At 39.1% G+C, this 26,940-nt stretch overlaps 1 protein-coding gene across 1 annotated transcript in view; it reads left to right on the forward strand.

Moving 5' to 3' along the window:
* ptprz1b (protein tyrosine phosphatase receptor type Z1b) overlaps positions 1 to 26,940 on the forward strand; it is a 63,912-nt gene that overhangs the window by 4,844 nt on the left and 32,128 nt on the right. Inside the window, 1 exon segment of the mRNA XM_038738752.1 lies at positions 18,023 to 18,091. Within this exon segment, the coding sequence (XP_038594680.1) occupies positions 18,023 to 18,091 (69 nt within the window).

The following is a 26,940-nucleotide window of genomic DNA, read 5'->3' on the forward strand; positions in this document are numbered from 1 at the left end:
TCCGGTGGCACAATACGATGTCTGATGGTGTAATAGTAATTGGCTACAAAATACTGGCGCACACATTCTGGCACACACGGCATACTGAATGTGTAAATCCATAAATAATATGTTGAGAGGAGTGATGACAGAGAGTCAGATACATAGTAAATTACAGTAGTGATGACACTGTCTCAGAAGAGTTACAGTAATTGATGGTATACCTTTTAAATATAAACAAACTTACGTACTGCTAATCTTAACTACAGTTTTTCTGAGTATGATACAAAAAGCTGCTGACCCAAATTTCAAATTAACCCCAATAAGTTAATTATTTATTAAGTAGCATTAGTGGTGGATCCAGTAGATTTGTAGAGTGAATAGAGCAAGCCTCTACACTGCAGTTAATTTTCACAGTTCTCAAACTGAACTGGAAACTGGGCATGCACCGATCCGACTCTTTCTATCCCGAGACCAATGATACTGAGTACCAATCCAATCCACTTGCCACATTTGAAATATGTAAAACTACTTGAACCTCACAGTTTTGGTTAGATAATACAACATGATACACCAGCATGGTGACTAACACTTAATGAAAACACAACTGTTGTTTGTTTACAATAAAACACCATAGGGTACCTTTAATCTGGCCAATATGCCATCCGCTTAATAAGGTCATCGGGGGCTGATGTCGATCTAATGGATTACATCCCTAACTGAAACAATTAAATTTATATGCGAGGGAAATACTACTGTAATTAGTATTATAGGCCTACTGTCTTTTAATATGATGCATAAGAGACTTGCTTGTGAACTTGAATAGTGACACTGGCACCAACATCATAAATCACTGCTGCTTCATGCTGACCCTCAGTACAGTCAAGTGTTTCCTCACATTATATGAACCCCCACTGGTAATTATTTCCATTCTCAACTCAACCTTATTTTGTGAGTGTATCTAAAAGAAGTTATAATTGTTTGTTTCCCACATCCCTTCTACTGTAGTTTTAACTCCATGCTTAACATGAGATTAAGAATGTGTGTTAACTTACAAACACGTACACACGCACGCACACAGCCTGATGGAGTCAAGCTCTGTAAACCAGCCAAATAAAAATCTTCACTGGGGGAAATAAATCTTGTTCCAAAGCCTTCTTAACTGTCTGGTTTTTAATGGGAAAAAACATAATCAGATTTTCTTTTTTTGGCTTACACATTTGGGAGATTATGATATTGTGGAGAAAAGTTTCATCATAGAATATTAAAGATATATGTAATTTCCTAACACAGATCATTAAATCCTCGGAATGGAACAAAATGTGTGATAGTGTAGATTTGAGTACCGTCTCCTTTGAGTCCTATCACTAATCTCATTTTGATGAGATTTCTGATACATGAATGTATTCAGAGTGAACTGATGGGAAGTGGGTTGCACTGTTTTAGTCACCACAGTGTTGGCATTGCTAAAAACCACAGATGTTACATTGAATAATTGAATGCTTGCTTTCTACTGTGATATTTTTTCTTTCTTCCCTCCGTCTCCCCCCCCCCCTCTCTACTGGTTTTCCGTCAGGTCTCTCCATCTAAAGCATTTTTTTTCACAAGTGCTCTTATTCTTTAATCCACTTTGCTGCAGTCTGCTCTTAACTGTGGCAGTGTACGGTCACAGTTATTTTAAAGCTGGTCTGTGCCACGAGAACAGTGGAATCTCTTTGATGCTGAGCAGCCTGGACAGCAAACTCAGCTCAGTGAAACACTTATGCCACTCAAAATTACTGTGGTTTCTCTCATCTGCAGCGATTGGTAGAAGTGCAAAGTGTCAAAGGTAATGGGAATACAATGGTGGACAGCTCTCTTGTAGTACACAAGCCAAGACTCAACAGAGCAGACACGAATGTAAACCTAATACTGGCAAAATATTAGATTTGGGAGTTGATCATCGTGACTGTAAGTTTAATCAGTTTCTCAAACAGTATGAGTTGTTTGCGCAGATTAAATCTTCCTGGGGTGAGCAGGACATTGCTCAAACCAGGAGCAATGTCCTCGTCCTCCTTTCATTAGCCTGATTCGACCCTCAAAGGAATGCTTCACTCCAAATCTAGCATTTTGGTTTCAAATACTCACCCGCCTGTAGACTTCCAGTGAGGCTGCTCTTTCGTAGAGAACTGAAACATTCAGTCAGTTTACAATAGTGACCCAGAGTCATGTGGCAAACTTCACAGCAACACTTCTGGTGGAGCTTCTGAATAATGGAGACATTACTTATTTAGCTATGATGTGGAATTGCAATGAGTGTTTGGAACATACTGAAAATGAGGGTCATTATTAGTGAAGTGGGTTTGCTGCATGAGTGGTTTGAGTGGACAAGTTTATTTGACTCCATTGGAATCCATTGTGACTGCTGTGAGTCAATGCTAACTACAGCTGCTGTCCTCTACAATAGTGCAAGCTAAAAAACATTGCAGAGTCAGTTAATGTTTGATACTAGAGAGAAATCGAGTATGTCTTGAACACCACTAGCAGAAGGCTCCAGTTTGACAGAAAATGTGGTTAAATATATGAATGGGAAACAGGATTGGTCAATCAAGGTCAAGAGAGCTTTTTGAACAATTCCCCAATTCTCTGACTACTTTGATGTAATACAATAACGATTTGTGTCTCACACCTTTCTCTGTAATTCTCCAAAAATGTAGTGTAAATAATTCGAAAGGGAAGGAGAGAGGGGAGTTGGTGGGTTAAGAGGTAGGATGTCGAGAGGATGAGAACATTTGGGACTTGAGGAAGTAGCGAGGGATAACCAGCAGAGGAGCCTGAGGTAGAAAAGGAAGATGGCACGATCACACAGGACAAAAGGTGGAAAGGAGAGGAAGAGTGAAACTAAGTCACTGAAACCACAAAATGCCAATGCTCTCTCTGTGGTCTCTCCAGTCGAGGAGGTCTGTCTGAAGTTACAGCAGCAGACAATGGCCGCCTGTCTCTGTCGGTGCCCACATACAAAAGCCACTGTTGTTTTTTAAAAAGGCTGGCACCAAGGACTCAGGATACCGGAGATGGAAGGAACCTTGCCACTACTCGGCTGGCCAGCTGATGGGCATGTGAGACTTTAACAGGTACAAATGAGAATACACGCACATACTTCTGCTTTTAGGGAAATTCATAACTACATATTTGAGATGGTGAAGCGCTAAGTAATAATCAAATTATTGACCTTAATCTAAATAAGAAATCTCGTTACATGTACTGCTTATAGAAATATTATATTCTTCATGGTTCTACTGTGGTTTATCTGTGTGACTGTTGTCTTGCAAACTGTACACACGCTTTGCTTCAAAGTCCTTTGTGTAACAGCTATAGACCTCCATCAGAGTTCAGGCAGATCATGGCAGCACTGAGGCTCACCCTAGTTCACACTCAGATGGTGGACAATGTTGAGCAGTTGACCGTCAAGCAGTTCAACTGATATTGCAAATTCCTCGAGTTCAGTAGTCCGAGTTTCATTAAGTATACTTCACGTCTTACTTCAATCATACTCTGGTGACTAACTTAATTTGAGGAAGCTTAGTCAGAAAATGTCCTCCAAAAGAACCAAAAGTGACACCTTTTTTTACCTTAAAATAGTACTTATTATTTATTTATTTCTGGTGTTGTATGACTCTTATAGGATGTAATGATGCCTAGAACTGCAACGACTAGCTGATTAGTTGGTTGATAGAATATTTATAGGAAACTATTTCAATAATCTAAAAATCGTTTTAGTAATTATTCAAGGACAAATGCGAAGTGATTTACAGGATCCAGCTGATCCAATGTCAGGATTTGATCATGTTCTTATATCACATTTGTAAACTGAATAGTTTAGTTTTTGACTTTAGGTCAGACAAAACAAGACATTTGAAGACATCACCATAGTCTCCTTGGAAATTATAACTGCACTTTTATTATGACATTGTATAGATTGACATCGTATAGATAAAATGATTAGGTGATTAATCAACAATGGATCCTTAGTTGCAGCCATAGACTGTAAATAAGTTGACGTAGTCATCGTGGCGTCAACTGTTGGTGTGTGGACTTGTTTTAAAGCCTCGAGTTTGGCCCTTAGGGCGCTGCCATGTTGATTTCTTGCAACCAGGGGCACCAGACGTGACCATATTTGGATGAGACAGTGGAGCCAACTGCTTCGTGTGGAGCTAGCTAGCTTGCCTAGCTAGGTGCATCTGTAATTCACATAAACTGTCATTTTAACCTGGGATGATAATTTTGTCTAGCGAGCAACAGGCTTAAAACAAAACGTACTCACCAGAGAAAATGAGTAGCCAACTCCTTACACAGTGCTGTGGGTACGAGTCACTCTAGCCGGATTGACAGGTCGCCATGGTAACAACTTGTCAATCATAGATAATCCCGCCCTGAAGCAAAACTCATTAGGAAAGTGTTTACTGAGGTAATAAATCAGGTGAGAAGTAGGGTCATTTTACCATTATTTCTAATAGAGCCGGACTTCTTTTTGCAACCAGAGTCGCCCCCTGCTGGCTGTTTGACAGGATGCAGGTTTAAGGGACTTCTGCGTTCTCTTCTCAGACCCGAAGCTTCCCGCTTTGTTGCAGCCTTAATAATGCCTTTATCTTGATACCATTCAGGTATTATGTTGATCTATGGGGCACCATACCATTGGTGCAAAATTGCAATGCCACATAGAATGTGCGTCATTTGTTTTACATGACTACTACTTGGTAGGCACTAACGCTAACATTAAACTGATTTTCAAAAGATGATAAAAATAATTGTTACTATTCCACTTGTGTTTCCTAAGCCACTGTGATCTGCAAGCGCCAGACAGCACTATGCTTGTTTACGTTAAGATATATAGAGCAATGCAAACATCAGTTGTAAAAGTCATTAGGGACAAGACTGATGGAAGGTAATTGCCATTTATTGATTGTATTTATCCCAATAAACCTGTATAGTGGTTGCATTTTATCAGTGTCCTGTGGAAATTAACCCCCTAAAGCTGAGAGTGTTGGCAGTTTGCCCCAATTTCAGTGAATAAATCCAGTAAAACTTCCAGACTGTGGTGCTCATATATAACTGTACATGACACCTTCATATTTTAGTAGCATAATGTCTCAGGGAAGGATATAGTAAGAATTATTAAAGTTTGAAAGACTTTATTACCCCAACATCCCCAAAATGTGACCATGTCTAATAGGTTTGTTTTCTTTGATTCCAGGTTGAGAAGATTTCCAACTTGTGTCCAGATGGACTAGACAAAAAGGGCACATTTACAGTATCTTTGTTGGTGGAAATGGGATGCTCTTTCCTGTTGTTACTCCAAATTGTGACTTACAATTAATGCCGTCAAACAAAAAACAGGAGCATCAGCGAGTTCTCAAATTAGGGTCTTTTTTTCCCATTTGAGCTTTGAAGAACGTGCTGTGAAAAACGGTATCAATATAAGTTGGAAAGGGAGACGCAAAGGTAGTACCAGAAGTTGCTTTTCTTGATAATTATCCCTTTAATTGTTGAGAGAGTTGCTAAGAGTCCAAAGACACAACTGACACTCGAAGTAAAGCGTCAACACTTTCATCTGACGAGCTGCAGATAGGTTTGTTATTTTAGGCAGTGATGAAGATAAGTGGGAACCAAAACCAATTGGTTTGAGGAAAGTTAATGGAGGCTTGTCTATTGCTTTGTCAAGCGTGGAATTCCAAGATGAGCTGAATGGAAGTTAACTGGATCTCAGCACAGGACGAACTTCTTTTCCCAGTGAAAAAGTTCATTGGGGGGGCTCCCTTTGTGACCAATCGGTTGGTTGAAAGTTGATTAACTCCCACCCCCACCAGCCATTCACCCCACTTTGTCACACACACACATTTCAATAGAAACCTTGGGTGGGCGTTTATAGTAGTCTCCCCTCTCAGATGCACATACACATCTATACACGCATGCACACTCTAAAACAGCACTCTAGTACGGATGTGTGAGTGTATAAATATACATGCATGCTTTTACACATGTAAGTGTTACGTTTGCAAGTCTGTGAGTGCATATGTTTGTCTTTAAATAAATGTGTCTTTGTGTTATTAACCCTGTGTGTGTGTCTGCTCTCTGCCAAACAAGTGAGGAATTGGGGGCGTGACCCTGCACTGAAAGATAGAGAGGAGAGGGGATGGTTTTGTATCCATGGCAATAGAGAGAGCCAGAGCAGGAAGCCAACAGGAAGTCAGGGTGTTCACGCGCCATCAGGGGCTCTTCCGTTGTCATGACGCTGTGAACTGTTGTCATAGAAACTCAGCTGATTCAGGCTGAATGCTGATGGAAAACATGTCGACAAGATTCTTAAATGACAGTATATCATCCGCAGTCACAACACCTGTTGATAAGCAAGAAGATATTTGAAGTTATACTTCTAAAGCAGATTAATTTGACTGTATAATTTGCAATATATAAACAGCATTTCTGTTCTTGGTCGTTTAAGTCAAACTTTAAATATTAAACAAAGCTAGGACAGAAAGTCCTACAGAAAAATAATTTATTCAAGCCCTTTACAAAGCCAAATGTCTTATGTTTTTCTTTCTTCTTCGTGTTCTCCTTCTACTGATTAAAACAGCAGCAGATTTCAGGCTCTGCTCTCCTCTTTAAAGAATGATCAATGCTTTCAGATAGAGAAAATCTTTAAGAGTTTTTTTCCCTCCACTGTATTAGTTTGCAGTCCTGCTCCACCGAAATGCTACCGGATTACTAATCACATACTTGCACGTGCGTGCACACAAACACACACACACACACACACACACACACACACACACACAGCGCAGTATTTTCTCAATTTGTGTCGAACAGATGGAAATGGTGCATCTCACTGCTCTAACTAGGCAGGCAGATTAGTGAGCCACACACACACACAATTCCCTCACAACTGAGGTGGACACGTGCAATCTTACATGCTCAGTGGATAAACCAGAACTCGCTGCCTCCATGCACAGAAAACACACTTGGGGGTTGAGCATTTGGGTTATAATATTAATCACACACACATGCATCTGTCAACTGGCTGACGCTCTGTGTCCTAAATGTCACCTCAAATCACACACTCCTTAACTGTTTCCACGTGGTGGAACCACTGGGATTTAACAGATGATTGTTCATTTGTATTTCCTAAACCTTTGCACCATTGAACTCAGTTTCCCACAATCCTCCAGGAAACCCCTGCAAACCAGCTGAGTTAGCCATTTGACATTTGAAGTCAGAATTTCAAAGTTACAAGATGGAAATTTCAATGGGAATGCCCCCTGAAGATGCCAGGAGAACCTCACCAACACCATCCTCAAAATCCAAGATAGCTGCTTCCAGAATCGACAGTAGTGAAAGCTGTAACTTAATTTATTAGTTTATTGCACTTTGGTCTTATTTGTGTCTCATTAAATACTGTGGTGTCTAACTTATATCTGTAGACATGTTGCTACAGTGTATGTGCAAAATAATAATAATAATAATGCATTGTTATCAGTTGGTATTGCTAACAATGGCCAGAGGCATCAATCTTAGTTTGCCGACTTAAATCTGTTGTACTGGAACGCTGTGGACTTGTGACGTCATCTCTAAATGGAACGCACTATAACAGATGCAAGGAAGTAGCTTAGCACAGAGCAGCTAACTCTTGAGGAGAACAGACGGAGTGACCTGTTGTGCTGAGCCTGCCCGCCGAAAATTGCGCGCACTTCGTGGAAGCGCATACCACTGATGAACCCCACAAAGAATATTATATTGTTTTTAAACAGTACTCCCGTGAGGTGCATGCATTCTCGGCAGGCAGGCACAAATTGGCACAACACTGGGTCCTCTATCTGTACAATCGGAACACGACGCAGTGAAAGGGGCGTAACTGAGCATTATATACCGTAGCTTCACATAGCTTAACTTGAACGTTACTTGGCTAAGTTACAGGACTGGCTTTTGATCAATGTACATGTAATGTTATTGGCATTAGAGGCTTACTGATCATTTCATGGTTAATGTGAAGTTACTGTGTAACTGTAGTTCTCAGCCACTGCTAGACTGATGTTAGTAATGTTATGCTCCACACATGCGAACTAACTCCTTTTAACTTGGCACTTTTATCAGACACAGACCTTACACACACACACACACACACACACACACACACACACACACACACACACACACACACACACACACACACACGTTAATGTTTAGAGTGAATACATCGCCACCGCTTCTATGTTGAACTCTAAATGCTTCAACCTACAGGCTATTAATGGTGCCGTTAGGTGAATTTAAGACAATTTCAATTCTATTATTAATTATTAAATAATAATAATAATAATAATAAATATTATTATTTTATATTATTTAATGTAACTATTGATGCCAGTATCATGGTTTAATTTATCTTCTTTGATAATTGTATTTTCGCCTCATTTTTCAGAGACATGGACCTTTTGTGTATGTCCATGTCTGAATTCCTGCATGTATGTGTGTAAGCATATGTATCATGGATCTATGTGGTTCATTTATTCATTGCTTCATGTTAAGATATGTCATGGCTGCCTGGTTTGAATTTTAGCCCGAAGCAAAAATCTAAGGTCAGTCCCCTGCAGGGTCTTTGCCACTCACAGCTCATCTAAAATATCTCAGCCCCGGGGGATAAATGTGGAGGGAACACACTCATGTATCCCCTTAACACCTGGATTTAACCCAAGCCTGGAGTGATCAGTTTGTAATTGGACAGCTCAGATAAAAAAAAAATGAAGATGTAATTGCAAAGAGCCACACTGAAGAAGAACCACAGTTTTACTGGATTAACAACATAAAGCCCCAAAGAAAAAGGCAAGAGCTTTTGCCACTAATTGAACAAGTACAGTGAAAATATGAAATATGAGTCTTCTGAAATGTTAGCTACTGTCATCACGCAAAACATGACCAGGAATTGAGAAGTTATTTGCACTTTTTGGACATCAAAATAATCTGGATAAAGATCTGGATAAAGAAAACATAGCCTGCATCGTGACTTCTCTTTATGGTTTCCCATTATCACTGGCGGTTCTAGACCAAGAGGGCCAGGCTGGGGCCAGTTGTTTTGTCAGAGGGGCACATTCAATCCTGGACAAAAGAGACAAAGGCACTGTTCAAGCTTTCAAAATGTCTTGTTTAGTATATAATGTAATGTTTTAGTATGTTTCAGTAACTTACAGTAATTTCTTTCTGTAACAGGATGTCTTCAGTAACTTAGTGATAGTTTTATTAAATTACATTATTAAAAAAACAACAACATTCCTGTTAACTTTAGCTCAGGTTACAGTACATTCTTTGATGCAACACTTTTTTGTAAGGCTTAATGAACAGTATAAGCTCTAGTGTATTAGACGACTGGATCCCAGTTTGTATCTTGTATCCCACTATAACTTTTTCTAGGAAACAACAAAATTCTCCATATTCACCCCTGTTATTAGTCATGATGTAACAAAGAAAACTCCTGCACACTGTCTAATTTGCAAGTTAGTTATGTTTCTTTGTTACGTTTGACTCACCTGTCCCCCCTCCGACACACATGTCTCTCGTTATAGAGGTGCAAAGTAATTTATTAGTCATGATGTGAAATATACCCAAACCAAAATACTTGATAGTAGGCTATCATCTGTGCGTTATAAGTCTGAAATACTATGTATCCCACTATAACTTTTGCTAGGAAAAAGAAACGTCTCCATATTCACCCCTGTTATTAGTTATGATGTGAAGTATACACAAAATTAAATACTTGATTGGAGGCCATCATCTGTGCATTATGGACATATTTTGGCAGACTGCATGTCCAGCCTGCTAGGACCAGTAGGTAACTGTTATCACTTTCTGTGTATGAAACTTTCTGTTTAAATGCAATGCATTATGACAACATAGTGTCTACAATGCTGCATTCAGTTTAATGTACATTTCGAGTCAAGTAGATGTAACGTTGAGTTAAACTGATTTACAGTATCGATGGCGTATTTGTAAGAGCAGCTTACTTGAAATAACTAATAAGACTAATAAGACTATCGCAAAATAAATGTTTGCTTTACGAGGGAATCTGAAACTGCTGGTTTTGTTTAGACATTCTCAATTCAGTACAATGAAATATACGAAGTTCAATAACACGTAACGTTAGCCTATAAAAGAGTTCTTATAATCCATGTGCTAGCTCGCTCTGCAACGGGTGACTATTTTTACCACCAGCATACCGCAGTATAAATTGTTACAATAAACAAGGACAAAGAATTGGTCTGGCTTTATAAATGTCATACCAATACAACAATCTAGTAACAAAATCAGTCTATTAGCCTGAAATATACTAAACCTTTTGTCATGGAGAGACCCAGGAGAATCTGACCAGCGATCACTTTCCGGTTGTCAGCAGTTTCTGTTTTTTTGGTAAAAGCTGAGCAGAGTTTTAAATAACAGAAGAGTTTGGTTTTATTAGACTTTTTTGGAGTCAAAGAGCTGCAAAGGAATTTGTGATACCCCATCTGGCTGGACATCGTGTGGTGTTACCTGACACTATATGTGTGGGTTTTTTAACCCCCCAGCTGTTCAACTGTATTACCACCTCCAACACAGGGCCCCAAATTCTCACGGGCACCTCTTACTATACCCACACTCACAAAACTGTCTTCCTTGTTCCCACCAGAACAATTGGAGTACAACACACTCAGCATACTCTACCCCCCCCCCCCACACACACACACCGATTCCAGTGATAACCTTTTCTGATAGGGTTTTATATTGCAGCTTAAATGCTGTCGTGTCCCTGTGGAACAATGCACTATTTGTTTAGCACTCAGAAACAATATCCTCCATTTAATAAGGAGCCTAATCTCATTAACTCATAACCTGTGACTGTGAGACTTCGTTCATTCAGTCAGACAGAGGAGATGAATGGGAGACGTCTCCCGTGCTGCAGCATATAAAGCAGGACACAAATGGACCAAAAAGGGTCCCTAAATGTCTGAGCTTATGCACGTGTGGACATTTTCTATATTTAAATGACATTTTCTATATTTAAATATATATTTTATTACTTGTTGGATGGGAATGGAGAGTGAACTTCACAATTCTTATTCGTTATCCACAGAACAAAAGTCTTTATCTCCTCCACAGGTAATTAAATAGTTGGGATTTAATTAAATGGGTAATTAAATGGCTGAGATTGTCCCAGCCATTAAATGGACATTTAATTAGATGGGTAAATAATTGTGGTGTACATTGTCCTATCAACATTTAAGTTAAAATCTTCACCATCCAGATAGCAAGTTATAGATTCTCTCTACTTTGTCTTTGTGTAACCATCTCGTTAATCAATGGGCCTGTGCATAGTTTCTAATATGACATGACAGATTGACAGAGTAAGGCGACAGAAACGGTGAGACAGTGACTGAGAGAGAAGTCAAGTGTACTAATTTAACCAGCTCACTGGCTCAACACAGCTGAATGCTATATAAGTTATAGTCTGGCCCCTGGAGGTATGTGCCTGTGTGTGTGTGTGTGTGTGTGTGTGTGAGTGAGTGTGTGAGTGAGTGACACTGAGGTCAACAGGTGTCACGTTTTATGTGACACGGATGTCGGGTGCTCATCAGTTATCAGTTATGGCAGCTGTCGTCTTGTCCTTTCACTTTGCAAAAGATATTTAACAGCAGTTTCAGTTGTAGTTCACTGTAGGAATGCTGCTCATTATGTGTTGACAAAAACTTCATTGATATACTGTATTTCAGTTTTGTTTTTGATGACCATGGTACCGATATAAGTTCAGGTCCTACTTAGGTAGAAGTTTCTGTGTCAGCTGTGGTGATTCTGTGTCCTTCTCTGCTCCTCTCGCTTGTGGGGTCCCACAGGGCTCAACTTTAGGCCCTCTTCTCATCTTTATTTGCTCCCGCTTGGTTCCATATTTAGGAAGCATGGTATGTCATTCCACTGTTACGCGGACGATGGTCAGATCTATGTGCCTCTTAAAAAGAACGAAACTGTCGGACTGTTACTTAAATGTCTTGATGAAAGTAAGAAGTGGTTTTCGGTGGCACCACTGGGACCCCCCTTGTGATCTACCTCTGCCCATTAGACAGGCATCTTCACTGTCTGTTTTTAAATCTCTTCTTAAAAGGTAAAAAGTGGAGTTGAGTTGGACTGATAAAAGGAGAAATGTAAAGGAGGTGCTGAAAAACTGAGAGTGAAGAGGTTGAATTCCCTTAAGGCTGATGCTACTGTTGCGCCAAATGTTTTAAAATAACAAATTATTCATTTGGCGCCATTACCAGTCAGTGATCTCAGTCAGTTGGCAGTTCTGTAAGGTTTAGCAGCTGAAGCATAAGACAAATGACAGCAGGTATAAAATAAGCAAGGTTTGGGTTTGCCTAGCTGGCTATTTAGCTATATCCCATGCTTTTTGTTCAACTTGTGTCAACTGTGTCAACTTTTTCGTTCAACTTGTGTCAACTAATGTGCTCGTAAATGTCCAATCACAGCCTAGATGGAGCAGCACATTAACAAAAGGTTGATGTGCTACAGTAAACCTTCGAATTGCTGAACTCGTTATACATGAATGGTCATGATTATTGACAAGTTTCTACTAGGCATTAACAAATTAGAGACCATTCATCTAAGCTCCATTACTACCTCTATTTTGCTACTCCATGCTTTTGTACTGAATCAGCTTAAAATATTGTTTGTGTAAAGTTGATGAAGCTGAAGGATCGTAATGCTGTCATTTTTCTGGAGAACTTGCATATTGCCCGTTTATCAGCCTTCAAACCTAACCCTTCAAACTGTAGATGGATGAACTCACAGGACCTCATAGACACTTTCACTCTTGTGGGTTCAACACACAGGCTTTCTGTCCCTGGAGGAACACAGGGCTTCATTTAATAGGACAACAGTAATCACATCTACTGTTAAAAATCAGTTTGTGTTGGTGAAAATGCAGCCGATGAATGATTCCCTCATTGCAGGGATTCGGGCTAAATCAGCCCCAGGAGTCCTGTAACCCAACACAGTGCTATTCATTAGTGTTCAGCTGGGACCAGATCACACTAACACAGACAACGCAGAGCCGGCTTCAGCGAATCCTCCCTGCAGCGCCTCCCACCCAAAAAACTGCTGGTGCTGCATGTAGTTAAAGAAAAAAAAAATCACTTTCTAACTAGGCACTATTAGATTTGGATTCAATGTAGCCTGAAGAGTTTGAATCACCAGTGGTGAAATACACACTCACAAACAAAAAAAGGTTCACAAACTGCAGTAGACCAGCTAGCTACATTTCTTTGCCCATAAATCTATGGAAGATTCAAAACAACAAGTTCATGCTCCTTTTTTCTGGGTCGTTGAAAGGTGTTCTAGGAAACAGAAGAAAGCGTTAACTGAAGAAGTGCAAAGGCCAAGGCCAAGTTGATATGCCAAAACAGAACATTACTGCACTTCATTGCAAGATCACTCAGGAATGAGCTTAAAGTGATGGACTGATGTAAGAGGATCTGAGGGGACACACTAGCCTCCCTGGAGGGTAAGAGGAGAAGGTTGCAATTTCATGACCCTTGCCTTTGTGATCTTGCTCCACGTTTTTTGTGCGAGTGCCCGGCTTGAAGTTGTGTTCCTTAAGATTTCAGTTGTAGTTGACACTTAATAGTAAGTGTGGTTGAATACCACTGCAGACATTTGTTTAGCAGCTACTTTTCAGAAATACATTATAAGAACAATTAGTGTACCTCTCTTGCTCCTCAATTGTGTTCAGTACCAATTTCTGTGACTGCTTCACAATAAAAGCCACCATGTGTTTTTGCCAGTTAAGTGCTTTTCTTGTGAAGTATCAGCAGTAGAAAAGGTTGGGGTTGCATTAGCATTACCTAATTACACCACTAACCATGATTTCCTGTAAATCCCTCATTGGAAAGTAGGCAAGTTGAATCCGGGGCGGTAATGGCAGACCCTGCCACAAATACTGAAAAGTGCTATCTATCTACATATAGAGAGGTAAAGACCTTAAATTTCAATTGCTGAAAAACTAGATTAAATAGTGTAAAAAGCAGGGCATTTATGTAATGAATTATTTCTTTAAAAAAACAAAACTGGCACAGAGATGTACAGCTAGAGATGATTGCAAATGTAAATAAATAATTTTCCAAAATTCTGCTCATTAGATTTGGGAAAATAAAATAACATAACATGAAGTAATCAGATTACCAGCTCAGAAACATCAGCAATGATATTTTAGTATCATTGAAAATATGTCTTTGTTCGCCATTTGTCAGTCAGTGACTTGAACTACCACAACATAATTTAATGAACATGGTTATAAGATAAGTCCTGTGCCATAATTTTAATATCCACCTGATTGATAAGCGAGAGCTAATGATCTTCCCTTCTGCATTGCCTCAACATGTTTTGTCCATATTACATGTATGTATGTACGAGTGGTGCCCTTGTAGTAAATTATCCTCAGTGCGGACACTTTAGTATGAAAGAAGCTTCCAGTGAGACTATCAAGTGTCTGGCTGACACACATCCTCATTTGGCCTTTCCTTTGGCTTCATTATTCTGTCTCACACTGACAGCTGTGAAGTCAGTCATGCTAATAAACAGGGCATAGTTCAGATTGTGGTGAAGCATCGATTTGTTACGTATTTCTAATATTTCATAAGCTTTCTCATGAGCTGCACTTGATTCAGGCATTGACGATAGGCATATAAATGTGTGACGATGAACCAGAGCATTGTTCGAAAACTACATGTCTGTTGACCTTTCCTATGTGAATCAAACACCATCCATAGAAATTTCTTGTTGCCACTGCAGTCACCTGATCTTTGAAGCAGATGGAGTGCAGATGGGTGGAATAATAACAGTGATTCAGCTGTGAGCTTCATGCATGGCCAGCCTGCAGCGACAAAGTCCCATCACTATCTGCTGTGCTCTTAAAGCTCAGCTCGGAGTCTCTTTGCTCCTGGCTCTTCACCTGTGCAATACTGTCTCATCACCTCATTCCTTTGCTGCCTCCACTGACTGACAGCAACCGCCTCTTTAGCACCACTGCTTTAGAAATGTGAAAGTTGCCTACATCCCAAAATGTCCCTCAAACATTAGCAGCTGCCCTTTTTTCATTTCTAAAAAAACATGTAACAATGTTGAAAAGCTACATAGTAATAATAGTTATTAACTGTTTTGTGGGCAAAGGGTGGTCACACCAAAAATTGATTAGATGTAGATTTTTATTTTGTTCACTGACTTTTTTTAAATTGAAAAATATAATGCTGTTAACTTGTGTATTTTTTAAGCTTTCCTACTTTACTGCGTTTTTCCACGCCTAAAACGTTTGAACGGTGCTATTTTTATTCCAAATGGAAATTCTGTTCCCAAAAATCACACTGAAACAGCAGGTGATCCTTAGAGTGTATGTTGTGTGTGTGTTGCGGTGGTTTGTCATGGGCAAATTACATTTAAATCTATCACAGCGTGATGTTAACTAGGACATTATCGATGCTACAACCCCGCAGTTGACTCCATTCTACCCTTTTGCTTGCTTTCATTCATTTCTCTCATCAGTCTTTCCCCCCTTTGTATTAACATGAATGTAATCATCAAATACACTGAATTTATAGACTGCTGTCTGAATGACAGTGTAGACTCACGCACATCACGCTGGGAAACAAGGCTATAAATGAACTGCTAAATGTATTGGGGTTAGAAGTACTATCAATTTAACAGACATTTAGACATTTGCTTGTCTTCCTGTTCCTGTTTTTACTTTTTTTGTAAAAAGTTCCTTCTCTCTTTTTTCTCTTTTTCCATCCTATTCTTCTTTTTTAAATCCTTTTCTCTTTTCACCCTCCACATATTACACAATAGCAAGCTGCATGTGGTCAGGTCAGTCTGGTCTGGCCATAATCGTCTTCACTTATGTATTGGTCTAGTATTTGTCGTTCCTGTCAGTACAGTATGGCACAATAAAGTCTCTCATAGTGTGCTCTAGACTCAGTCCTATCGTTTCTCATTTCCATTACATACATGTTGGAATATGTGTATGTAATGGAAATGATTTGTATTTCCAAATGGATTTTCTTTAAAGGACTTATTCTCACGTTCAAAAATGAACTTCATCAGTAGGTGAAGAAGCCTCACCAAGAAAGCTGTGATTACATCATATTTTAAAGCTTGAGAAATGAGTCACTGCTCAGACTTTTAACAACTTTTTTAATCCACAGGTAGTCTGTTTTTAGCTCTTCATCCAGCTAGTCAGCATAGCTTCTTGTAACCTCCAAAAGCAGAAAAGAAAGACAAGATGAATTTTTTTTTTACTTTTAGCATCAGTCTCTTTTGGGAAAAATGGGGAAGATGCAAAAGTGAGTTAAACAAGTGTGAAGTACAACATTAAACCCCCCTGTGGCTGCATCTGTGTCAGGGTTTGTTGAATATTCATTGATGTAGAAGATTTTACACACGATACAGAAGGGTTTTGTTTTCAGAGTGGATGCACTGCATTGCATGTCTTCACAAGTTCAACAACACAGATAAAACTGTCACACATGTGCCGTTTACCCAGTGTTTTATTATACTGCGTCTATACTATGCCACAAGAACCGACCTAATGTAGTGGGTGTGGTTGTTGTCCATGACCTTAATCTACATCACACAATGCTTTCTTCTTGGAGGATAGGTTTTTGTTTTTTCTGTGTGCAGTGAAAGATTAAAAAAGAGAGGATGTATTGTTTTATTCCTTTTACTTTTATTTATTTTTATTTATGTTGCATCATGTACCAGCCCCCTTTACTATGAGTTTAATATTGTAATCTGTATTAGCATGTGGCCCCTGCTCTGTAGCCTGTCTGTACAAGTTTTGACACCACTGATCACAGGACCTATGCCAACTGGTCTTGTTTAAGTGCTTTACAGTGTCATGCATATAGGCCACATTTCTGGTCTAAGCATCATTTTTATGTTCGAAATATGAAGCACATATTTTAGTGTACGTCACCTTAATGGGAATGCAATCTTGGCAGGTTTAGTGCATTAATGTTGGGGGTTTAGGATCAACAACTTACCCACCAGCAAGTAACACCTGTTAATGTTGCTGACATTATCCATCTGACACGAGTGCTCAATTCTGTTACAAACGAAATGATTACAAAATATACTCGGTGTCCATGCCAACTATGAAAAAGCAACATGTGTATGTTTTATTATACGGATACAATGAATGATCTGTTGTCAGTTAATTTATTGACTATCACAAAGATCACTGACTCATTTCTGTCAGTGGGACGAGAAAGAGTGGAAGAAAGACAGAGAGAGCACAAAGAAAGTGAAAACAGAAAGAGAGACTTAAGTAGAAATAGCATGAGGAAGAGAGAGGTGTGTGTGTGTGTGTGTGTGTGTGTGTGTGTGTGTGTTATTCAAAGTCCTTGTGTGTGTTGGAGCAAGAGAATCAACTAGAGAGGGACAGAGAATCAATTGGGCTGAATTGTCCAACTGTGACTTCATACGTGTGTGTGTGTTCTGTTGAGAAAAATCTTAATGGTGATGCACTTCCCTCCTGCACCCTTTAAAGTCGTCTCCTATATGGTGATGACCAATGGTGTTGATACCCTCTGTGTGTGTGTGTGTGTGTGTGTGTGTATTAGTGAGACCAAAGGTTAGTGTTTGCCCAAAACTGTCAAATGAAAGTGAGAACTCAGAATAAGATGGGTGTCCCAGGCCGTCTCAACATTGGCTGTAATACACAGAAAACTCCTCTCACTCCACTCTGCTGGAATATGTTCAACACAGAGCAAGTGACATCACCATATGATAGCGACATTTTACTTTTCCTCTCTGACTGAATGAAGTCAGTTTATTTCCAGGCAGGCTAGATAGTATCCTTTGAATGATGGGAAAACCCTGTCACTAATCATGTGGCAAAGTCACACAGCAGCTGGCCATTGTTTCATCTGTCAGTCTGTGCGTTTGTGTGTGTTTTTAATAATGCAAAATTAAACTAATAACCTTTTTCTTATTCTCTCTACTGTAGTTGTAGCAACAGAGCCGCTGGTCAGAGGCCTGAGGAAACTCCCTGAAGATATTGAGTGGTCATACTCAGGTCTGTATTTGTTGTTTTTCTTATTTCCTCTGGTATTGGTTAAAGATATTCTACTGTTGTGTGTGTGTGTTGACATGAGCAGTTTGCCACATGACAAGAGATTTTCAGTCATTTCAGAGGAGGCTTTTTTTGACAAGAAGTGGATTTTATGGGCGTGCATGAGCAGAGATTTAGTTAAAAGGTGGCAACAGGCCATTATAGCAGGTAAGAGAATAAATCCAGAATGAAATATAGCGATCGATACTTACTACTACAAAAGGTACGATGTACAGGTAAGTGGTATTGGAGTTGCTGTTGTTGTCACACAGGGCATCTTACAGATATTAAGTGACCAACAGGATAACTCAGCCAATCACAATATAATAATAAGAATAATAAGAATAAAACAAGAGCCATAAGGTACTGTATACTAACAGTACAAGGGACAGTTCCATTAGACTGGTAAATGTCAGTCTGTACAGTCTGAATATCACATAAATCGAAGGAATTATCTGTTAACATCTCCCCCGTGAGACAACCTTGATCTGCCTCGGACCATATGGTTAGATGACATCAGCTAACTCAGCACAAAGCCCCCGCTGCGCTAAGCTGTGGTCCACCAGAAACAAAGAGTGGACACAGACAGACAGTAATGGTCCCAGAGGGAGAGATTAGCTTCTTAGTGGTCAGGGTGAATCAGAAGGAATGATCAGGCTCAGCAGGTCATCAGTGGGATAAATGCAGAGCTATTAACCTGCCCATCAAATGGATTGCTGGTGATAACTGACACGTGTCATTTGAAGCTCATATCATTGTGTTCTAGCTTGAACTTCCTCTAATTGCAAATTAGAGCAGCGGCTTATTGAGAAGTTGTTGTTGAGAAGATGACTTGTTAACTTGTACCTGGAACAGGTGCACTAGACCCATATCAGATAAAAGTGCGCATGCAAACATGGGCTGATTTATTGATCTTAGTAATGATAAACATTACACTTTTACTATTTTTCATCCATGAGTGTTTCTCAGAAATAAGTATTGATGGCTTACAGGGACATTTTGAGAATCCAGCAGGGATGGAAAGACTAATTGAATATTTTTTCTCATAAAAGTACCGTTACATGTGTAAAAATGTAGTTGGATAAAAGTAAAAAGGAAGTCGGTTAAAATGTACTCTGAGTTAACGTTATAACTGTGACTGGATTATTGGCTAAAACAGCAGCACCAGCTCACACACCTCACTGAAGGTAAAAGTTCTTCCATGATCTCAGAAGTCACCGCTGTACCTGTTGGTCATGCAGCATTGTGGGTGTGTTCGATTTGTGTCACATAGCGCACTCGCCAGATGGTGCATTATATCAGTGATTAATTAAGGTAGATGCAACTGTTGCAATCTTTGCCAAGGTAAATTAATGGTAACCATAATGACATAAGTCTTTATTTATACTGCATTGTTGTACTGTTCACAAACTGCCCGCGCCCGGTTGCGTCTGCACCTCTCACCCCCCCTGACATGCGTACAGTGAACGTACATATTTAGAACATGTAGGTTTCCTGAGTGTCAGCTGAGTGAGGACTTTCACCTCTCTGGACATGTTGTTTTTACTCTGTAACAGATGCGACTTAAACTTGAGCAAAGTACAGATCTTCAGATAAAGAAATACTTAATAGGGTAAACGTAATTTTTAGAAGTTTTTCTGGGAAGACAGTTGGCAGTGCTGTTCTCTGGTGTGCTAGATCCAGTGTTCTTTGAAGCCTTACCTCTCGGCTGCTTAAAAGAGAAGCTTAGCGCTGCACACACACACAGTTAATGCCACTCTGTCACTCAAAAACGTGACTCTGCGTTCAAGAGCCATAATGAAAAAAGAAAATGATGTCTGCAGAGCCAGCATTTGCTCGATGATGAATACTGTATTAAAAATTTTGGTAACACTTTCTATGAAGGTCATCGCTATAATGACTTATGCATATATTTATAACACAATATAATGCGTCCATAAGACATTATAACAGTTGTTATAATCACTTACAAACATGCATTAGGCGCTATAGCAAAGTTCACAACGTATTATGACCTTTTGATTTAATGTTTTATAACTAATAGTAATACCAGTTTATATCAATATGTGGCAAGAATCTCCGAACATGTTCCATAACACATTATAACCACGACTCTGCCTCGTTATGAATACACTTTAGTCACCATTTAGAATTAGTGATATAAAATGGAATAATAGCTCATAGTAATGTTTAAAGTTATATAGAATGTCTTTGTTTGCATTATGAACTTTGCTATAGCGCCTAATGCATGCTTATAAGTGATTATAACAACTGTTATAATGTCTTATGGACGCATTATATCGTGTTATAAATATATGCATAAGTCATTATAGCGATGACCTTCATAGAAAGTGTTACCAAATTATTATTATTTTTTATTTAACAGAAAGTGTATGAAAATATAAAATTGTACTTAATTAATCTTTACACGTCACACCTACATTTATAAAAAAAACATGGTTGAACTAAAACAATATTTGTTTTAGTTCAACAATTGGAACTAAATTAACTTAATAACTGCTTTTCATGGGTTTGAATATCCAATTAACTAAACTTTCCCCAAAGTGTTTAATATGAAACCTGTTCATGAGCCATGCTTTAATGCACTTATTTATTAATGCAATGATACAACCTAAATCCACACACACGTAGCCAGTACAGCCGTGATTTTTGTTTTTAGACTTGTTCCTTCTCAAAGCAGCATGAATATCAATAGATGCACATGTATTTCCATCTTGCAGATTGTTTTCTTTCCCTCTCTCAAATCTTTACAATCAATTCTCAGACACATACACCCTGTTTGACAAAGTGTAATAGGTTTTTTATGTGATACACTGAAATGGTCATGAATCATGAACTCCTGTCTGCAATAACAACGAAGTGGGCATGCCCTTTTTTCCCTCCTTGTCTTCTTCACTTCCATTTGTAATCTTTCTTTGCGTCTCATGATATTTCTTTCTTTCTTTCTCTGGTTCTTTCTTTCCTCATTCTATACTCCATACTTATCATTTTTCCTCTCTGGTGGCTGTTGAAGTGCATCATCACAACTGAAGGCAGCTCAGTGGCAGTTCATTTAGATTCATTGTAACTATAGCCATTCCCGCAGCGTGTGTGTGTGTGTGTGTGTGCGCGTGTGCATGTGTGTGTACACAATCCTGTTTTTCTGACCAGCTCTGTTTCTTGCCTTGTGCTGTGCACTGAGCCGTGAGTAAAAGCATTAACATGTGAAAGAAATGCACTTCATTGTGAGGCACCGTGCACAGCTTTTTAGTTGGGTCAGAAGTGGGGGGACAAAGGGAAATAAAGGGGAACAAAAGAAAGAGGGAGGGCATGAGTGTGAGAGAAGGAGAGTTGGAGAAAAAGAAAAACTCAGCTGAAAGGAAGAGAGAGGCAGAGTAGGAGTTTAAAATTAGGCTACAACAAAATTACAAAACACAATTTCAAAGCATTTAGCTGGATGGTATGATTTTAAGCATAAAGTTTACATTTTACGTAACGAAAACACAATTATATACATTGGTATTTATGAGGACTTGCTAGTTATTACAAATGTTCGCAACAGCAAGCCAGTCAGTCAGTTCTGTGTTATGTCATCCACGCTGGGCTGACAAGTAATAGTTTTTCGAATCAGAGATGATCTGCGTTTTAGGCCATAATTAGTGTGAGGATTCAGTAACAAAATAAACTTAAATGATATAAAAAGATATAAGATATAAAGTCAAATTGTGGGTAGCTTATAAAGAAAATCAAACAACATGATTACTGAGGTAGAAATACATTTTCTTTGTATCCAAAGCAGGTTAAAGTCAAGGGCAACTGGACTTGGTTGAAGATTAAACAATTCACAGTAAACCAACCAGTATTTGTGAAAAAGAGTGCTTTATCATGTCCTTTTCGTGATGTAAGTGTACAAATTTCCATTCTCAGTTACAGCACTTCTAGCCCCCAGTCAGATCAATTACTTTCCTGTGCAGAGTCTGGTAGTGCAAGTTCATTTTCACAATGTAAAACTGTTCAGTATTTATTGCCATTTTGTTATCTATTGAGTGTATGTGGTGTGTGCTAGTTGATTTCTTGGGGGCACTTGAGGACAGAGCAACAAGATGTTAACACAACATTGACATTTTGTCACCTTATAAAGTTTTTATGTTGAATGTGATAGCACAGTCAAACATTAGCATTAATTTGGCGTTTTGTTTCTGGCCATACAACAACAAAGGTCCAATGTCTAAGTACAATAGCCACTCTCCTTTAAGTTCTGTTTTTTCACCAACTCCTGAAGGAAGGATCTGGCTCTTTAGCTGCTAAATGCTCCTCCGTGCTCACCAGCTTGCTAACTTTGTCTGCTGTTGAGTGCTGAGCAGCTGTGGCTACAAATTAATGAGAGTGGTGAGAATGAACCAAAACAGCACAGTTGTGTGCTGTTGTGCACCAAAAAAAAAAAGCTGAAAGACACTAAAACGCTCTCTATAGCTAAGACGAACTGCAGAATAGTTTGTGGAACAAATATTAGAGCAAATTTAAAATACTTAAACTATCACAATCTGAAGCTTTTCTGTGTTTATTTAATTAAGCGTGTTTTTGATACATATTATAAATCATATTCAACCTGTCAGATTGTTTATACCTGCTAATAGTCTGTCAAGAGGTTTTTGTTGCTCTCCTCATTTATATTTTCATCTAGTAAATATCATCAGTTACCCCAGTGCCAGCTCGGTTTCTTTATTTTGCTTTTTAACTTAGTCTAAATTAAAGTCTTGGTAGCTTTAATAATTATTTAGAAGTATAAACCTGTAGGTATGCTGTTTATGTTTATGCATGAAAGAATTCCTGGTCCTCCTCTGTGTTATCTCTGTCATTCCTCTCTGGTTTGTCTCCAGGGGGTCCCTCCGATCCTTCTGCCTGGAAGACAACCCCCAGGGTCCCATCTGTTATGTGTGTCTGTGTGCATGTAAGTGTTTGTGTTTGTGTGTAAAAGTGCGCTCTGATAATCCAGAGTTTCCTCTTCCAGGCAAATGCAATGGGACGCAACACATTTTTCAAAGGATGCTGTTCAAAATATCACAACAGAACTACAAGTATTTATATGAATACTGTAGTGATAGTATATTGCTATACTATATACTATACTACTACTTGTTTTTTGGTTTGTATTAAAACCACATTATAAGCCATTTGCAAAAAGTTACTTACCACAGAACATCGATATGAACCATCAGGTTTTAACTCTTGGTTAAATAGTGCAGTAGTTCTAAGGACATCATTTATCTATCCTGCATTAGTACTGCAGAATCATTAGGTTTAGACGGACAACCTTGGCTGACTAATTGATTTATCATAACACACACAATAATTCTGATCATTTATTATGTACTCAACAAACGTTATAATCTCACAACATTGGTGTAGTCATTTGCAAGCCAGATATCCGCCTGTCACCATCCTGTAGTGGGTATAATGTAGTTACATAATTATTGCGAAATGTAGTGTATTATTGGTTATCTGCTGGAAGCCCTTAACCTGAATTGATTTTAATCCTTTTAAGCATGCATTACTATGTCTTTGTTGTTTTTATTATCACAATTAGAGGAAGGTTTTGTGTCCCATGAGGGTCTAACAGCTGTTGTAGAGGTTTTTCCACTGTGACAAGAGGAAAACACTGAAGCTTTGATCCCAGTTTTCTGAGTGCGTCTCCACCAGCTAGCTGTTATGTGTCTGTTTTCTTTCTTTCTGTGTACATGCATGTGTTCACCACCCACTATGTTCTCAACTGCTCTATTAGTCACCAAATACTTTAGGCTGGCGGTTCTTCTGCTCCAGTTGTTGCTGAGTCTGTGTGGCTGCTCCTGGAGCCTTGTGGGAGACAGACATGAGGTAATGATGCAGAGGTGTGTATGTGTGTTCCTTTATTTGCATACACACGCTCTTTAGGGTTCAGTTGCTGTAATTTCTGCACTTTGGCGGCCCGACACGGACATGAGAGGTAACTGTGTGAACTGTGGTGACTTCGCTATGCTAGAATATTAGTAAATGCCACACAGCACTCTTGTGTTTATCAACCTAGCCAACAAATCCAATCTTTTATGACAGTCACAGGTGATTGGGCTATAAGTTAGAGAAACTTTTACTCATAGGCAAGAGTAATCTCATTGGTTAAGGTAAGCCTCAGTTGGTGGAGCTGAAAGAGCACAGGTTGTTTGTCTAAGTAAGTTTTGTGCCGTATTATATTTTTTAGGTAACCTGTTCAGATACACATTAAATCAGAGAACCAGTCTGCCATTGTTTAATATTTAAGTAGCTCCATGCAGAGAGTCTTGTCCTGGTCGCCTCCTGCTCCAGATACTTTATATTTGCACGTCTGGAGGGAGTTGTCACATGAAGAGCATACAGGTCCTCTGATTCATACCCCGACTTGTTTTGCTTCTTTTTTAATGATCTGACAGGTCTGATTGTCAGATACGCTGGCTGCTGATGTGTGTGACAGTCCATCATTAACATATATCTTGCTGGAGGAGCGATGAGTGTGGGTGTGTAGCCCTTTCTCTGCCATTCATAATAGATTCATTTAGTAGCTTAGATCTTGTCAGCCTCAGGCTCACTCCTTCATGTCAGCCAGTCTCTGTGTGTGTGTGTGTGTGTGCGTGTGTGTGTGCGTGTGTACCCATGAATGCATTTATAGACATTGATTTTGCAGAATAAAAATGATTCCTCTCACACAAAGGAACAATTCTTATTGTTATTTCTCTGCTCAGGAGTCTGCTGTGTTATAATCAAAGAGTTTTACTACAAACTGAGATACTGATGAAACACAGGACACCAGCTAGGACAGAACAATTGCTCTCTAATTGTAAATCCTCCATTAGATATTGAAGTTTCAGAGAAATAAACCCTAGTTAGTCACAGTAAGAAAACAACAACAACCTCAAACTTCATTCGAGAGCTGTACGTCTCGTTAAGTTATGTTCAGTCATCTTGCTGGTTGGTTTGACACATCCAGAATCATTACCACCCTATAATGTATATTTAAATAGTTAAATGAATATCATGTCACCTGTATCTCATAACACTAATAATGTTAGTGTTTGCCTAAAAAATTATTTCTCATTTGAAAGGGATTTCAAATAATATAAAATAAAAACAATAAATACAAATAATCAACAGATTAATGCGTAATTCAAATAATCAGCAGTAATGTATCTAAATCCACAAATCAAACATTTTAAGAAATAGAGGGTCCTCGATGCATGAAATGAGAGTAAACTATTCAACCGATTCAGATTCAAAAGCGCCACTGTGGGTTAAACGAACCCAGCAGCCGTTTTTTGCTTTTAATATTTGATACATATTCAGCTATTTTTGCCAGCAGTGATGCAAACAGGAGCAGACAGTCCCCCCAAAAAGTCAAGCCCTGTTTTATTCAATTTAATAATCCTGCATGTTTTCTGAACAGTTAGCTCGCTCAGCAGTGCAGAACCTTTTCACAGAGGGTGAAAACAGCTCTGTGTGTGTGTGTTTGTGTGTGTGTGTGTGTGTTTGTGCCATCCAAAGGAGCTTAATTGGTGTAAGCGTAGGCTGGAGGAGAGACACAGCACTGTAGGGTTGTCTATGTGCACTTCTGTGTATATCTGCATGAAACACACATCTGTACAGTATATCAGTGTGTGTGTGGACAGACACAAAACCACTTTCACTCTCCTTCTTTTGTCTCCTTTGTGTCTTCACTGTGTCTTCCTTTGTCCTCCCCATCTTGTCTCCTACGCTCTTCTCCTCAGTCTTTTCTTGATCACCTTTCTCTGCTCTTTGCATTCTTACCTTTGTGTCCATTCTGCTTCTGTATCTCCTTTCTCCTCTTTGTCCTCTATGCATTCTCCTTCTTTCTCGTCTCACATCTCTTCCCTCAAGAGTGAGGGTTAAGGTGAAATGTTCAGCGTGTTGTGGTAGAAAGAGCAGCAACCACGCCAGGTGTAAATGGTTTCTGCCTTGACCACTTGAACAGCTGACTGCTCTGCAGAGCTGCTGCAGAGTTTCTTTAGAATGTTTCCAGACATCTTTACTCTTTCTGTTACAGCTTTACTTCATAGATCAAAATGAATTAAATCTGGAGTTTTAGACAAATAATAATGCCAAATTGGATTATTTTCATCTTGACCACTTTACAAATGAACATATATTAAATTGGCAGCTGAACATGAGAATACAGATTTTAAGCAAGTGATTGAGCAAATGTCTTCCTATAGAACTTGCAATTAGCATTTTATTGTTTGTGATAAACATTATAGATATTTGTGATGTGACCTACTCTGTTTAAATGTTTTCATGGTTCAGATCCAGAGAGAGGGGAGAGACAGGACAAAAACAAGGAGAAGAAAAATATATAGTAATGATTTTCCTGAATTGCAAGCCCTCTGCTTTAAAAGTCTCCCATGTGGATTTGATAACAATTGCTACACTGGCAGCATCAGCAGACTTCTGGCATTCTGGCACTACTGTGAAAAAGCAAGTGGAAATCAGAGATATGAAATGTAATTTCCATATTTAATCATCTAAATTTGACTCCTTCACTGTGAATGCGATGTGGGTGTGCGTGCATTTGTGTGTTTATGGATTTAAATGAAGACAGGAAAGTCTAGCTTCAGGGGATTTTTTTTTATTCCTTTCTCCAACCTGTCAGCTACTTGTTGCCATGGCAGCGTTATGTCAGAAGAGTACATCGGTGTGCGTGTTTGTGTGTGTGTGTGTGCGTGTGTTTAATGATGCTGATGGATGCGTCTGAAGGGGCCAGATGTGGCCACTGTCATTTCCCCGAAACACAC

Source organism: Micropterus salmoides, unplaced genomic scaffold (assembly GCF_014851395.1).
Source record: "Micropterus salmoides isolate LMB-PRFRI ecotype aquatic unplaced genomic scaffold, ASM1485139v1 Ms_hic_scaffold_23, whole genome shotgun sequence".
In the NCBI taxonomy this organism is placed as follows: domain Eukaryota; kingdom Metazoa; phylum Chordata; class Actinopteri; order Centrarchiformes; family Centrarchidae; genus Micropterus; species Micropterus salmoides.